General features: G+C 46.6%; 1 protein-coding gene across 2 annotated transcripts in view; it reads left to right on the top strand.

The window, feature by feature from the left end:
- Positions 1-6,601, top strand: part of CPSF7 (cleavage and polyadenylation specific factor 7) — a 29,086-nt gene extending 22,485 nt beyond the window's left edge. The window contains exons 6-9 of one of the 2 annotated variants that reach the window (XM_040409368.1): positions 2,231-2,346; positions 2,455-2,602; positions 3,459-3,599; positions 5,683-6,601. In XM_040409368.1, the coding sequence (XP_040265302.1) occupies positions 2,231-2,346; positions 2,455-2,602; positions 3,459-3,594 (400 nt within the window). In that variant the 3' untranslated portion in view covers positions 3,595-3,599; positions 5,683-6,601. The remainder of the gene's footprint in view (positions 1-2,230; positions 2,347-2,454; positions 2,603-3,458; positions 3,600-5,682) is intronic. The other variant, XM_040409369.1, reaches the window with a different exon arrangement.
- The last annotated feature ends 8,878 nt before the right edge of the window (positions 6,602-15,479 follow it).

Raw genomic sequence — 15,479 nt, 5'->3', positions numbered from 1 at the left:
TGTGCTCAGCACCACAGAATCAACGTGAGCCTTCTGCTTAAAGAGGTTATCCCATCTTAGACAATGGGGGCATATTGCTAGGATATGCCCCCATTGTCTGATAGGTGCGGGTCCCACCTCTGGGACCCGCACCTACAAGGAGAACGGAGCGGAGAAAGTTGAGGAGGGCGCACTGCGCATGCGCAGCCGCCCTCCCTCTATTCATTTCTATGGAGCCGCCGAAAATAGCCGAACGCTGGCTTGTCTATTTCCGGCGGCTCCATAGAAATAGGAGTGGTGGCCGCGCATGCGCGGTGCGCTCCTATTCACTTCAATGGGAGAGGCGGGGAGCTGCGCCTGGTGGTGGACGGACCCCGGGAAACCCGGGGTCCTCCACCCACAACTCTTCCCGGCTCCGTTCTCCTTGTAGGTGCGGGTCCCAGAGGTGGGACCCGCACCTATCAGACAATGGGGGGCATATCCTAGCTTAACATGGTTTCATTTAACATAGTCTTAATATAAGACTATAGATCAACAATTGATCTGTGGGGGTTCTGACCTCTGGGACCCTTGACGATTAACACAATGTAGGGGATGCATTACCTGCTGGAGCACTTCAGGCCTTTCATTGTTCAAATTGGTGTATTGGTCAAAACTGCTGACAGATTCACTTTGAAGTGGTTCTCCAGGACTTTAACATTGATGGTCTAACCTTTAGGCGAATAATGTTTGATTGTCCGGTATCCCGAAAGTCAACAGTCCTAGAGAACCACTTCAAAGTGAATCTGTCATCAGTTTACTATGCAGGCGCTCAGGAGATTTTATTATCAGGAGTAGTGTGAATATGAACTTTTGTTCTGGCAGATTCTGCTGGTTGGATGCTACAGCTGAGCAGAACCTGGCAGGTTAAAGACACAAAAACAAAATGGTACAGTTCACCTGAGCTAGTGGAGATGGCACTCTGTGATGGCGTATTGTTCGTATAATTGCAACTCTGCAATATTTACACAGTTGCGTTTTCTGCTTGACACTTATGAGCCTGTCTTGTCTAAGGGCTCTTTCACACTTGCGTTCTTTTCTTCCGGCATAGAGTTCCGTCGTCGGGGCTCTATGCCGGAAGAATCCTGATCAGTTTTATCCTAATGCATTCTGAATGGAGTGAAATCCGTTCAGGATGCATCAGGATGTCTTCAGTTCCGGACCGGAACGTTTTTTGGCCGGAGAAAATACCGCAGCATGCTGCGCTTTTTGCTCCGGCCAAAAATCCTGAAGACTTGCCGCAAGGCCGGATCCGGAATTAATGCCCATTGAAAGGCATTGATCCGGATCCGGCCTTAAGCTAAACGTCGTTTCGGCGCATTACCGGATCCGACGTTTAGCTTTTTCTGAATGGTTACCATGGCTGCCGGGACGCTAAAGTCCTGGCAGCCATGGTAAAGTGTAGCGGGGAGCGGAGGAGCAGCATACTTACCGTCCGTGCGGCTCCCGGGGCGCTCCAGAGTGACGTCAGAGCGCCCCATGCGCATGGATGACGTGCCATGCGATCACGTGATCCATGCGCTTGGGGCGCCCTGACGTCACTCTGGAGCGCCCCGGGAGCCGCACGGACGGTAAGTATGCTGCTCCCCCGCTCCCCTTTACCATGGCTGCCAGGACTTTAGCGTCCCGGCAGCCATGGCAACCAAAGTCCTGGCAGCCATGGTAAAGGGGAGCAGCATACTTACCGTCCGTGCGGCTCCCGGGGCGCTCCAGAGTGACGTCAGGGCGCCCCAAGCGCATGGATTACGTGATCGCATGGCACGTCATCCATGCGCATGGGGCGCTCTGACGTCATTCTGGAGCGCCCCGGGAGCCTCGCGGACTGTAAGTATACTGCTCCCCCGCTCCCCACTACTACTATGGCAACCAGGACTTTAATAGCGTCCTGGCTGCCATAGTAACACTGAAAGCATTTTGAAGACGGATCCGTCTTCAAATGCTTTCAGTACACTTGCGTTTTTCCGGATCCGGCGTGTAATTCCGGCAAGTGGAGTACACGCCGGATCCGGACAACGCAAGTGTGAAAGAGGCCTTAGGGTAACTTTGAATGATGACAGCGGGGGAACAGGGGACAATAGAAAAAAAAATGGGGATCTGGACTCCTCATGTGAAGTACTTTTGGCATAACCAATGCACATTCTGACTACTGTGTAGCCTCTGGGACCCTCTGAGACTAGTGCAGCTTATTCATCAAAGGATTTTGTGTGTTCAGGGATATGAAACTCCAACAACCCCTGGTCAGTGAAGCAGAATTTGAAGAGTTAATGAACAGAAACAGAGCGATATCAAGGAGTGCACTTTCCAATGCTGTTTGTGGGGCAACGTCAGGTATGTCCCCTCTGCCTATCTTATACTCAGCTGTTTTTGTCTTTTTCATAGTTTTTTCTTTCTTTCTTGTAGTATTTGACCTCGTTGTCGTTCTTTTTCTAAACGCAGGAGATTATGCAAATTCCATAAAAACCTTGGAGACAGCTATTGCTGTTATAAAGGAGTCCCGTGTAGCCAATGATGAACGTTGTCGTGTCCTCCTGACATCTCTCAGAGATTGCCTACATGGAATACAGGACAAGGCAAACTCTTCCAGGTGAGCAGTGTCCTAGTATTCCCACATGCACCTGGTACAAAATCCAGAATTCTAGCTGTGCTTTACCAGGGGTCTATCCTGCTGGTTCAGTACTTTACTTACTGTATTTAGGAGGAGCTGTAATTACACTGCTGCAATGGTCGGGCCCCTGCCCATCCTCAGGATAGGTCATCAATATAGAATAAGCGGAGAACCTCTTTAACAGTGATTGACAGAATCTTATAGATCTCCACTCAATTGTAAGGATCTTTCTATATCGGAGCCAAAGCCAGAAGTGGATCCAGCAGGAGGACGTATACGTTTTTCCAATTACCGTTGACTCCACTTTTTTCCAAAAATGATGTGCGTGAAATTACTCTTAAAGGGTTTGTCTCACTTTAGCAAAAGGCATTTATCATTGTAGAGAAACTTTAATACAAGGCACTTACTAATGTACTGTGATTCTCCATATTGCCTCCTTTGCTGGCTGGATTCATTTTTCCATCACATTATGCACTTCTCATATCCAGGGGTTATGACCACCCTGCTATCCAGCAATGGTGGTCGTGCTTGCACACTACAGGAAAAGTCGCTGACCTATGCAAACTCCTGTGATCTTGGCCACCAGAGAGCCTGGCGCTTTTTCCTATACTGTGCAAGCACGACCACCGCTGCTGCATTGCAGGGTGGTCGTAACTCCCGGATACGAGTAGTGTATAATGTGATGGAAAAGTGAATCAAACCAGCAAAGGAGGCAATATGGAGCCTCGGTTTTGAAAAGTTAAATCTCCATCTTTACTCCTGATTTATCATGTGAAGACACACAAGAGGCATTATCCACCCTTTCAGCTGGCTCTCTGACATATTGCCCCTGCAGGAAACGACATCGCTCCAGAGAGAGATCACCTAGCCGGTCACGAGAAGGCAGCAGCCGGCGTCATAGAGACCCACATGAAGATCGATCAGATGATTATTATCATGACCGGCATCGCGACAAGGACCGACATCGTTAGTACAGGTAATTGCTGAGAGAGAGGGATAATCTCCCAGCATTACTTGTTACCTGGACCTCTGTACAGGGAGATTTAATTTCTGGAAAGGGCAACCTCCCTCACGGCATTATTTTTATCAATCTGTCAGAATAATGAATGCAGCTCTGGAGTATAATGTGGTAGTAGTCAAAGAGAAGTAATGCAAAGTAGTTATAGTGTTTCTCATTTTAATATAGAATTATTTAATAATTTCAACTGTAAAATTTTTTCTAAAGGTGGACATAACCTGAAAGTGCAGTGCAACCTGCTGGCAACATGTTATGGAGGAGATGGGCAGAGAGAGAGCGAGATTAGATGGGCAGAGAGAGAGCGAGATTAGATGGGCAGAGAGAGAGCGAGATTAGATGGGCAGAGAGAGAGCGAGATTAGATGGGCAGAGAGAGAGCGAGATTAGATGGGCAGAGAGAGAGCGAGATTAGATGGGCAGAGAGAGAGCGAGATTAGATAGGCAGAGAGAGAGCGAGATTAGATGGGCAGAGAGAGAGCGAGATTAGATGGGCAGGGAGAGAGAGAGATTAGATGGGCAGAGAGAGATTAGATGGGCAGAGCGAGAGAGAGAGATTAGATGGGCAGAGAGAGAGAGAGAGAGATTAGATGGGCAGAGAGAGAGAGAGAGAGATTAGATGGGCAGAGAGAGAGAGAGATTAGATGGGCAGAGAGAGAGAGATTAGATGGGCAGAGAGAGAGAGAGATTAGATGGGCAGAGAGAGAGAGAGATTAGATGGGCAGAGAGAGAGAGAGATTAGATGGGCAGAGAGAGAGAGAGATTAGATGGGCAGAGAGAGAGAGAGATTAGATGGGCAGAGAGAGAGAGAGATTAGATGGGCAGAGAGAGAGAGAGATTAGATGGGCAGAGAGAGAGAGAGATTAGATGGGCAGAGAGAGAGAGAGATTAGATGGGCAGGGAGAGAGATTAGATGGGCAGGGAGAGAGATTAGATGGGCGGGGAGAGAGATTAGATGGGCGGGGAGAGAGATTAGATGGGCGGGGAGAGAGATTAGATGGGCGCGGAGAGAGATTAGATGGGCGCAGAGAGAGAGAGAGATTAGATGGGCGCAGAGAGAGAGAGAGATTAGATGGGCGCAGAGAGAGAGAGAGATTAGATGGGCGCAGAGAGAGAGAGATTAGATGGGCGCAGAGAGAGAGAGATTAGATGGGCACAGAGCAGTAGGTTTAAGCAATTCTGAATAAATTGACAACTGGATGTTACTATTCTGCTTGTCGATGGGGGCATGTTCCTTTGTGGATGGTGTAGGGACCCACCCTGACGGAGCGGCCATGCTGCCCTCAGGATGCGACTGCCTGAGGCCGAGTACCGCGCAGTTATAAGAGCTTCAGCTGTATCCTATTAGCTGATCCAAACGGCTGTCTTCATTGGTAATGGCCTCACGGATTTGGGGGTTACTGCATGGCCATTACCAATGAAGACAGAAGAAACGGTGCGGTTGTAATTAGTTAATAGGATGCAGTGGCAACCCATCTGGCCCACGTGGCATGCGGCCACGTCCCAAGCGCAGCACAGTCCACTGTTAGAAGAGATCAGGTGCTCCGTGAGTGCCCGTTGCCTCTTCCTAGGCCATATGATGTCACATGGCCTATTTGCAGATAATCCCTATTGAAGTGAATAGGGCTGTGCTGCATTACCAAGGACAACCGATATACAACGGCACTGTGCTTGATAAGCTGGGTCTCCGCAGTACCCACCAGAGCTGCGGCTCCCTAAAGCTGGGTGCTGGGACTTGAACCCCTGCCAATGTGATGATGATAACCTATCCTGGATAACCCTTTTAATTTCCAAGAAGAATAACAGAGGAATAGCTCCGCACCAAGCTCTAAGAAAAGAGGCTCTGTCTTTATTTCATGGGGCATAAACGTATTTATAAAAAATCAACTAACGGGCCCTACTTCATTTCTCTCATTTAGTTATAGGAAATCTTTCCTCTGTTATCTTCTGCAGCTCTTCACCGGCGAATTTTCTATAAAATGCATTTAGGAATTACATTTGAGAGTTTTGGAAGCCTCATGTAACTGACCATCTTCTCTTTACAGGCCTCAAGGATGATGCACAGAATTTTTTTTTTTCCTTTTTAATTAAGAGGGACAATTTTGTTGTGACCTGGGGATGCCACGTGACCCTCCAGCTACAAATTGTCGCAGCCCCTCCCCTGGGAATTATTCCATTTCATGCAGGGACCATCATGTCTCCTTTACGAAGCACAGCTCTTTCCATCCTTTGCCCATCGACACGCCTGCGCTGGAAACCCTGAGAGGATACAGCCTCTCCCGCTGTGCAGGCCATACTGTTTCTCCAGGATGTTTTTTCTTTTTTTCCTGCTTCTGAAGATCTGCCGCTGTCTCACCAAACAATAGTTGATTTGCTTCTCTCTCTACGTGTTTCTCTCTCTCGTTCTTGTAGCGGCTCGTTCATCTAAAGAGATTATTTATATTCAGTGACTCTTAACTTCCATACAGTGACACCTGTGACTTCGAGCTCTGTTCCGTAAGTGCACTGACTTAATACCGCCAGTTTTTTGGTCCCCCCCGTCCCTTTTGTCTTCTGGTTCACCCAGTGCTGAGGTGCGCTGGAAAACGCCGCTGAATGTGTTGTATAGTAAGACCACTCTTTGCTGAGACGGAACTGGAGAACGGAACTAACTCCCCGCCCTGTCCCTTTCTAACCATAGTATTTGAGTTGTATGGAGGGAGTGCATTGACCAGGTGTGTCCATGGGGAGGGGTGAGTTCAGTGCTTGGCCAACCAATTATTTTTTTTTTTATGTATATAAAAAAATGTATCAAGACTTTTAGTTGTGCATCTATGGTGGGGACATTGTAGCTTACAAGGCACCATTTACTACCCTTGCCTCCCAGCAGCGGGGAATTCACCCCTCCCACTAGACATTCATTATCTCTACCTGGGAATTGTGAATAAACTTGATAATGTTGTCAATATTTTACATGAGTCGTCTTCTTTTTCTTTATACTACACCTAGCAAGTATGCAGAATGTAGATAGGTGGGCACCACAGTTACTGCACAGACATAGATTATATAGGACTACTTTATTTTTGCAGAATCATGGTGGCCAAGGAGTGGATTGACATCTACTGGTCATCTTCTGAGCTTTGACAAATAAAGCACAATTCTGGCCACCCAGCTACACCTTGGCGTCGTAAGCAATTTTAATTTTTTTTCGTTCTCTCTTCCCTATTTTCCGAGAGACATAAGGGTACCCTTTTCAAAAGGGCAAGATCTGCAGCAATTAAAAGTTGCAGTTTTTGTTTTGCTGCGGTTTGGGAGCAGAGAAATCTGCACAGACATTCAGGCGGATCTTCTGCGTGTTTACCCGCACCCGTGTGCCAGTACGCTAACTCTTACTTTTATGTTCACATAGCCAAGGGATTGTTGTTGCTTTTTGGCAGAACAAGTTGTAATTTCCAGTGGCACCATTGAATATTCCATACAATATATTGGGGGGAAAATTGTTAATGTGGTTAGAACTGGGATGGGGTTCTGCATTTTTTTTCTTATGGGGTTTGTATGTGCGATATTCATTGGGCAGTAAATAAAAATGACAAGTTACCTTTATTCTGCAGGTCAATACGATTACAGCGATACCAAATGGATGTAGTTTTTGTTATGTATTAATTGGAGATGAGCGAATTTCATATTTTGAAATTCGTTCATGCTTCGTTTGGTGGTAACAGCAGAATTGTGTTATGGATTCCGTTACCACAGACCATAACGCAATTCTACAGGGTGGGCCATTTATATGGATACACCTTAATAAAAGGGGAATGGTTGGTGATATTAACTTCCTGTTTGTGGCACATTAGTATATGTGAGGGGGGGAAACTTTTCAAGATGGGTGGTGACCATGGCGGCCATTTTGAAGTCGGCCATTTTGAATCCAACTTTTGTTTTTTTCAATAGGAAGAGGGTCATGTGACACATCAAACTTATTGGGAATTTCACACGAAAAACAATGGTGTGCTTGGTTTTAATGTAACTTTATTCTTTCATGAGTTATTTACAAGTTTCTGACCACTTATAAAATGTGTTCAATGTGCTGCCCATTGTGTTGGATTGTCAATGCAACCCTCTTCTCCCACTCTTCACACACTGATAGCAACACTGCAGGAGAAATGCTAGCACAGGCTTCCAGTATCCGTAGTTTCAGGTGCTGCACATCTCGTATCTTCACAGCATAGACAATTGCCTTCAGATGACCCCAAAGATAAGTCTAAGGGGGTCAGATCGGGAGACCTTGGGGGCCATTCAACTGGCCCACGACGACCAATCCACTTTCCAGGAAACTGTTCATCTAGGAATGCTCGGACCTGACACCCATAATGTGGTGGTGCACCATCTTGCTGGAAAAACTCAGGGAACGTGCCAGCTTCAGTGCATAAAGAGGGAAACACATCATGTAGCAATTTCGCATATCCAGTGGCCTTGAGGTTTCCATTGATGAAGAATGGCCCCACTATCTTTGTACCCCATATACCACACCATACCATCAATTTTTTTGTTCCAACAGTCTTGGAGGGATCTATCCAATGTGGGTTAGTGTCAGACCAATAGCGGTGGTTTTGTTTGTTAACTTCACCATTCACATAAAAGTTTGCCTCATCACTGAACAAAATCTTCTGCGTAAACTGAGGGTCCTGTTCCAATTTTTGTTTTGCCCATTCTGCAAATTCAGTGCGCCAATCTGGGTCATCCTCGTTGAGATGCTGCAGTAGCTGGAGTTTGTAAGGGTGCCATTTGTGAGTAGCTAATATCCGCCGAAGGGATGTTCGACTAATGCCTCTCCAGTGACATGCGGCGAGTGCTACGCTGTGGGCTCTTGCTGAATGAAGCTAGGACAGCCACTGATGTTTCTTCATTAGAGACAGATTTCATGCGTCCACATTTTGGCAAATCCAACACTGAACCAGTTTCATGAAACTTAGCAAGCAGTTTGCTAACTGTAGCATGGGAGATGGGTGGTCTCGTAGGGCGTCTTGCATTGAAATCTGCTGCAATGACCCGGTTACTGCGTTCACCAGACATCAACACAATTTCTATCCGCTCCTCACGTGTTAACCTCGGCGACATGTCAATGGCTGTAAACAAAGAGAAACTTGTAAATAACTCATGAAAGAATAAAGTTACGTTAAAACCAAACGCTCCATTGTTTTTCGTGTGAAATTCCCAATAAGTTTGATGTCACATGACCCTCTTCCTATTAAAAAAAACAAAAGTTGGATTCAAAATGGCCACCATGGTCACCACCCATCTTGAAAAGTTTCCCCCCTCACATATACTAATCTGCCACAAATAGGAAGTTAATATCACCAACCATTCCCATTTTATTAAGGTGTATCCATATAAATGGCCCACCCTGTATAACGGAATGCACCATATAGGACTTTATAGAGAAGTACTGAGCAGTAGAGATGTGAATTAAGCACGTGGGGTGATATATAATATTGTTATCTGCTGATATAGTAAATGCAGTAGTCTATATGAGGTTTGTGCTCAGGTAGGATCTTACTCAAAATAATAAAAACTTGGCACTCCAAATGTTTAGTTTTGCTTGTGATTTTATTGCACAGATTAGCTGCTGAATCGGGTCTTTCTCTCAAGCTCACTCCTTCCTCTCTCCATATACTTTTATGGGAACTTGCATTTTGATCCTTCAGTGAGAAGGCAGCCAGTCTTGGCATCACAAGATGGAAATAGCAGAAAACTCTTAGAAAACATTAAAAGGCTTTTCTAGGCTCCTGATATTGATGACTTATCCTCCGGATAGGTCATTAACATCCGATCAGTGACCGTCCGACATGTCAGCTGTTCCCTGCAGCCTCCGGTTCTGGAGCTAGCACTGTGAATGGAACACGAAACCCAGCACTGTTCAAAGTGTTGTGGCTGTGCTGGGTTACTGCAGCTCTGCTACCATTCACTTCAATGGGAGCTGAGCTGCAGGAAACAAACACGGCCGCTACACTTTATATCATACCCTCACCAATATTGATGACCCTTTAAAGGCTGTGGACGCCTTTGTGGGGCAATTTTTTTTATTATTGCATTTTGAGCTAAAATCCGTTTTTCAATTGGTCTTTATTAAAAACGTTGAGCCCCTTTCTTTGTTCAGCCTTAAGATTCTCTAAATGGTATGCTCTGTTTTCACTGTGTTTCCTCAGGCAGCTCAGCTGACAGCTCCTGATGGCTCACCTTATAAACACAAATTATAGCTCAGTTCTTATCTTACTGATGAGAATGTTGCTTAAAGGGGTATTCCCATTATCACTTTTCATACTTGCCTGCATTGAGCGCGACGTTCACTTCCTGGATTCGGCTGGGCTTGATTGACGTCTTCTCCTGCCCGGGCCGCGCTTGGCCAGAAGACTGAATATTTTCTCCCGGCCGGGCAGCGCAATGTCCTGCATGCGCCATGGTGACTTATTCCTGGCCTGTATAGTACAGAGACGGCGTGCGCGTTCGCGGCTCTGTACTATACTGGCCAGGAAGAAGTCGGTCATGGCGCGTGTGCGTTCAGGACATTGAGCGGCCTGGCCAGGAGAAAATCTTTAGTCTTCTGCGCAAGCGCGGCCACAGGATTCGACAGGCGAGACGGGGCCGTAACCAGGGGAGACTAAAAACGTATTTTCTCAAAAAGGGTGGGAATTGGGTAATAAAATGTATTTACAAAAATGATCACAGATTTAACAGTGATCATTGTGATGGGAATACCCCTTTAAATAAGTGTTTGAGCCATTATTAATTTAGAGATAAGGGTTCTTAGATGACCGGCATTAAGTGAGAGTACCATTCTCACAGCTAGACAGAAGGTAATCCTTTATGACAAAGCTGCTGAAAAAAAATAGAAAAGTACTCTTACCGGTAATTAGTTTTTCCCAATAGCCTCCACAATGGCCCTTACAGGAGGGTGTCCCCGTCCCCAGGACAGGAAACCATGTAGAAGCGCAAGATTTAAAAGGCCTCGTCCCCTTACCTATTCAGTCAATAAGAGAGGACACGGAAGTGATGCAAGAAAAACATATATATTAAACAAAACAATTTACATCCTTATACAACAAGAAAATAAAAGGGTGGGAAATCCCAGTGCCGTTGTGGAGGCTATTAGAAAAACAAATTACCGGTAAGAGTACTTTTCTCTTTTCCCCGACGCCTCCACAACGGCACTCGCAGGAGGATTGACAGAGTAGTCATGCTAGAGGGGGACAGCAGCTGAAAGAACTCTGCGACGGAAAGACAAGTCTTGGATTCCATGAATCTTTAATCTGTAATGATTAAAGAAAGTCATAGGGATAGCCCATGTAGCCGCCTTTCAGATTTGGTCTAATGAGACGGACGCAGACTGCCCATGAAGAAGACATTGCTCTAGTAGAATGAGCTCTTATACCATCTGGAGGATGAAGATTCTTCTGAAGATAGGCTGAGCTGATCATATTCCTTATCCATCTTGCTATGGAAGATTTGCTGGCTGCGCGTCCCTTGTTCGGACCCTGGTATTGAAGAAACAGCTGATCTGACTCTCCTAGCAGTTGTTATTGCTACGAGAAAAACCGTCTTTAGGGTGAACAGTTTAAGAGAGATTTCTTCAATTGGTTCAAACGGAGGATCCATCAGGACCGAGAACACCAGGTTGAGATCCCAGGGTGGAACAATAGTACGGGAGACGGGAATACTTCTCATAGCTCCTTTCAGAAATCGTTTAATTAACGGGGAGTCTGCTAGCTTAATGTACAAGGTCGAGCTGAATCTATCTCCCTCACATGGGATTGAGCATAGGCGGTTCTTAGAACTTGCATATCCAGACCATGTACAAAGCCAGATAGCTCTTCTGGTAGCATTAGACAGAGCGGCTGACCTAGCAGAGAATCTGACTAAATCCGCAGATGCATCTGCCAGAATGTTAGATGCTTTTTTCAAAGGATGCTAAGATCTCCCCTCTCGGGGTACCTGATGACAGGTGTTCTTTTAGCTGGTTTAGCCAGACAGATAGTGTTCTGGCAGTACAGGTAGATGCTATGCTGGGGCGCAACATCGCTGTATTTGTCTCCCATGATTTCTTTAACAAATTTTCACATTTCTTATCCATGGGATCTCTGAGGAGGCCCGTGTCTTCAAACAGGAGGGAAGTTCTTTTAGAAATCCGTGCCACTGGGGCATCTACTTTGGGTGTCTTATCCCACAGATTAGAGTCAGACTCTGAAAAGGGGTATTTGCGTTTAAAGGAATTTGTTACGGCCGACCTCCTTTTCCGGATCTCTACACTCCCTGGATATAAGGGCTTTAATATGGTTATGGATGGAAAAGGTCCTTTTCTTTCTTTCCCCCAGCCTTTGAAATATTTGGTCCTGGATGGAATGTGTTTTCTTTAACATCTTCTATATTCATAGTGGCTCTTCTGGTTTTTAGAAGTCCCTCTGTTTCTTCCGGAAGAAACAGGTGTTCCAGAATCCTCATCAGAGGAGGAGTCGTCGTCTGAGTCGGATAACAATTCCCCTAATCTAGATCAAATACTGTATCAGAAGCAAAGGATCTATGCGAGGTAGATGGGCCCAGGGGATTGTGGCATAATCTTTGATTCCACCGCCGCATTAACCTCTTCCTTTATCATAGCCCTCATGGTTTCAAGGAAGGAGGGCAACTCATCTGTAACTATCTTCTCAGTGCATTTTGGGCACAAAGGCTTTTTGGATTTAGAGGAGAAAAACTTGTGACATATGGCACTTTTTTTGCGCGTCGGGTCTCCACTTGCTGGTTTAGGCATCAAAGTCTCTCTGCCCTAGAAGATTAAGAAAAAAACTTTTTAACGGGCCAGAGAGAGAGAGACCGACACCTGCACCAGGGGTGGATTTTGTAAGGAGACATACTATCAACACCCTCTGAAGAGACCAAGATAAAGGCCCCCTTAACACTGATAGGAGAAGGGAACCAAAGACAGTATTTAAAGGGAGTCTGTCACCACCATTTCACTTTTTAACCCTTCCCATAGCTCCCTAGCATGCTTACAGTTAATAAAAACGTTACCTCTGGCATCAATCCTGGACTTATAGAACCCTCAAAAACGATCTTTATAAGATATGCAAATGAGGGCTCGCAAGTGCCCAGGGGCGGCGTTACTCTCTTAGGTGCCCTGCTTGCTCAGCCTTCTCATTGCGTCCCCCCGCCCCTTCCTACCCTCTGACCGCCTTTGTACTAACTTGTTATGCTGCTGATATCCCGCGCCGGCGCACTCATTCCTTTGGCCGGCGCATGCGCACTGCGATGCCCATTCCTTGTACGGCATCACAGTAACTATTGCGCATGCGCCGGCTAACGACGCCGATTTTCGCGTCGTTAGCGGTGCATGTGCAATAGTTACTGTGATGCCGTACAAGGCATCGCAGTGCGCATGCGCTGGCCAAAGGAATGAGTGCGCGGGATATCGGCAGCATAACAAGTTAGTACAAAGGCGGTCAGAGGGTAGGAAGGGGCGGGGGGACGCAATGAGAAGGCTGAGCAAGCAGGGCACCTAAGAGAGTAACGCCGCCCCTGGGCACTTGCGAGCCCTCATTTGCATATCCTATAAAGATCGTTTTTGAGGGTTCTATAAGTCCAGGATTGATGCCAGAGGTAACGTTTTTATTAACTGTAAGCATGCTAGGGAGCTATGGGAAGGGTTAAAAAGTGAAATGCTGGTGACAGACTCCCTTTAAGAAAAAGATCTCTCTCCCATGGGGAGGAGGCTTACCGGGCTGAGGCAGAGGGATCCACAGGCTTTTTTTTTGCAGCGTCCGCGTCTCCTGGGGCAAGCATGGAGCGAGGGTAGAAACTGAAAATTCCTCCCACCCTTTTATCTGGAATTCCGTGCCACCGGAAGCGCCGCATGCTCACGAGATTCTCTTGCCCAAGGAGAATCTCACCTGGTGATGTCATACGCCGGATCCCCCGCGAGTTCCCCTTACTTGGGAACTTGCACGCGCGCCTGGGGAAGCCTTTATGCAGGGCTTACTCCAGAGGAACGCGTAAGGGAGGCCAAGCGTCCCCGGGGTACCCGTTCCCTGCTCCATCCCTCCCACATCATGGGATTAATCCACAGCTAGGAGGAAAAAAAGGTTCCTGGCACTCCAGGAGAGGCTTCCATGCATACCCGAGGACAGGAAACAACGACTGAATAGGTAAGGGGAGGAGGCCTTTTAAATCTTGTGCTTCTACGTTGTTTCCTGTCCTGGGGGTGGGGACCCCCTCCTGTGAGTGCCGTTGTGGAGGCGCCGGGGAAAATTATTTTAAGCTCGACATGAGTAAAATGCAATCGTAAAAAAAAAATTCCACCCGCAGGGTGTACATAGCCTTTAAGGATATGGCCACACATTCAGGTTTTTTAAGCCAAAACCAGAAGTGGATTCATATGAATCCACTTCTTAATTGACAGGGCCATACGTGATGACTATTGAGGAACCTGGCCCTGTCAATCAAGAAGAGGGAGGGGCTGGCAGAGGAAGCCGGGTGAGCAAGGGTGCACACAGAGCGGTTTGGGCCTGCCCTTGGTGCACTTAACTGCTCTTTTATATATAGATTAAAAGCATGGTTTCTCCAGAATGAAGATCAGCCGAGCAAGCCGTACGAGGCATTGTGCCTAGTTTAACAGCAAATAAAAATACTGAAGTTCATCCTGATTGCCACATCCAGTCGCAAGTCAGAAGAAGGGCCTGCTGCCAGTTGGGCGGTCACATAATTCCAACTGGGATCATGGGAGTGACGGAAGGGTAAGTAGTGCTGAAAATGTATTCTCTCCACAGGGCTAGCGAAAGAGCCATTTTAGGTACAGGCCCCTTTAATCTCTTGGCACCCTCTGATGTAATAGTACATAAGCAGTTCACAAGAGGTATATGGAGCAGGATCCCAAACTGATCCCACTCCATGTGTGTATAATCCAGCCGCAATGATAACTCTGATCCCGGTTATTTAAGGGTACTTTCACACTTGGGTTGTTTGATTCCGGTAGGCAGTTCCGTTGCCTGAACTGACTGCCTGATCAGGCAAACTGTATGCAAACGCATGTCATTTTTTCTGACTGATCAGGATCCTGATCAGTCAGAAAAATGCATTGCAATACCGGATCCGTTTTTCCGGTGTCATCAGGCAAAACTGATCCGATATTTATTTATTTTTCTCATTTTTAACAGTCTGCGCATGCGCAGACCAGAAGGTCGGATCCGGCATTCCGGTATTTTGAATGCCGGATCTGGCACTAATACATTCCTATGGAAAAAAAATGCCGGATCTGGCATTCAGGCAAGTCTTCAGTTTTTTTGGCCGGAGATAAAACCGTAGCATGCTACGGTTTTCTCTTTTGCCTGATCAGTCAAAATGACTGAACTGAAGACATCCTGATGCATCCTGAACGGATTACTCTCCATTCAGAATGCATGGGGATAAAACTGATCAGTTCTTTTCCAGTATAGAGCCCCTGTGACGGAACTCTATGCTTGAAAAGAAAAACGCTAAGGGCTCTTTCACACCTGCGTTGTTGTGTTCCGGCATAGAGTTCCGTCGTCGGGGCTCTATGCCGGAAGAATCTTGATCAGGATTATCCTAATGCATTCTGAATGGAGAGAAATCCGTTCAGGATGCATCAGGATGTCTTCAGTTCCGGAACGGAACGTTTTTTGGCCGGAGAAAATACAGCAGCATGCTGCGCTTTTTGCTCCGGACAAAAATCCGGAACACTTGCCGCAAGGCCGGATCCGGAATTAATGCCCATTGAAAGGCATTGATCCGGATCCGGCCTTAAGCTAAACGTCGTTTCGGCGCATTGCCGCATCCGACATTTAGCTTTTTCAGAGTGGTT

This window comes from Bufo bufo, chromosome 10 (genome assembly GCF_905171765.1).
Source record: "Bufo bufo chromosome 10, aBufBuf1.1, whole genome shotgun sequence".
Taxonomy (NCBI): Eukaryota; Metazoa; Chordata; class Amphibia; order Anura; family Bufonidae; genus Bufo; species Bufo bufo.
This window is presented reverse-complemented; position numbering and strand designations above follow the sequence as displayed.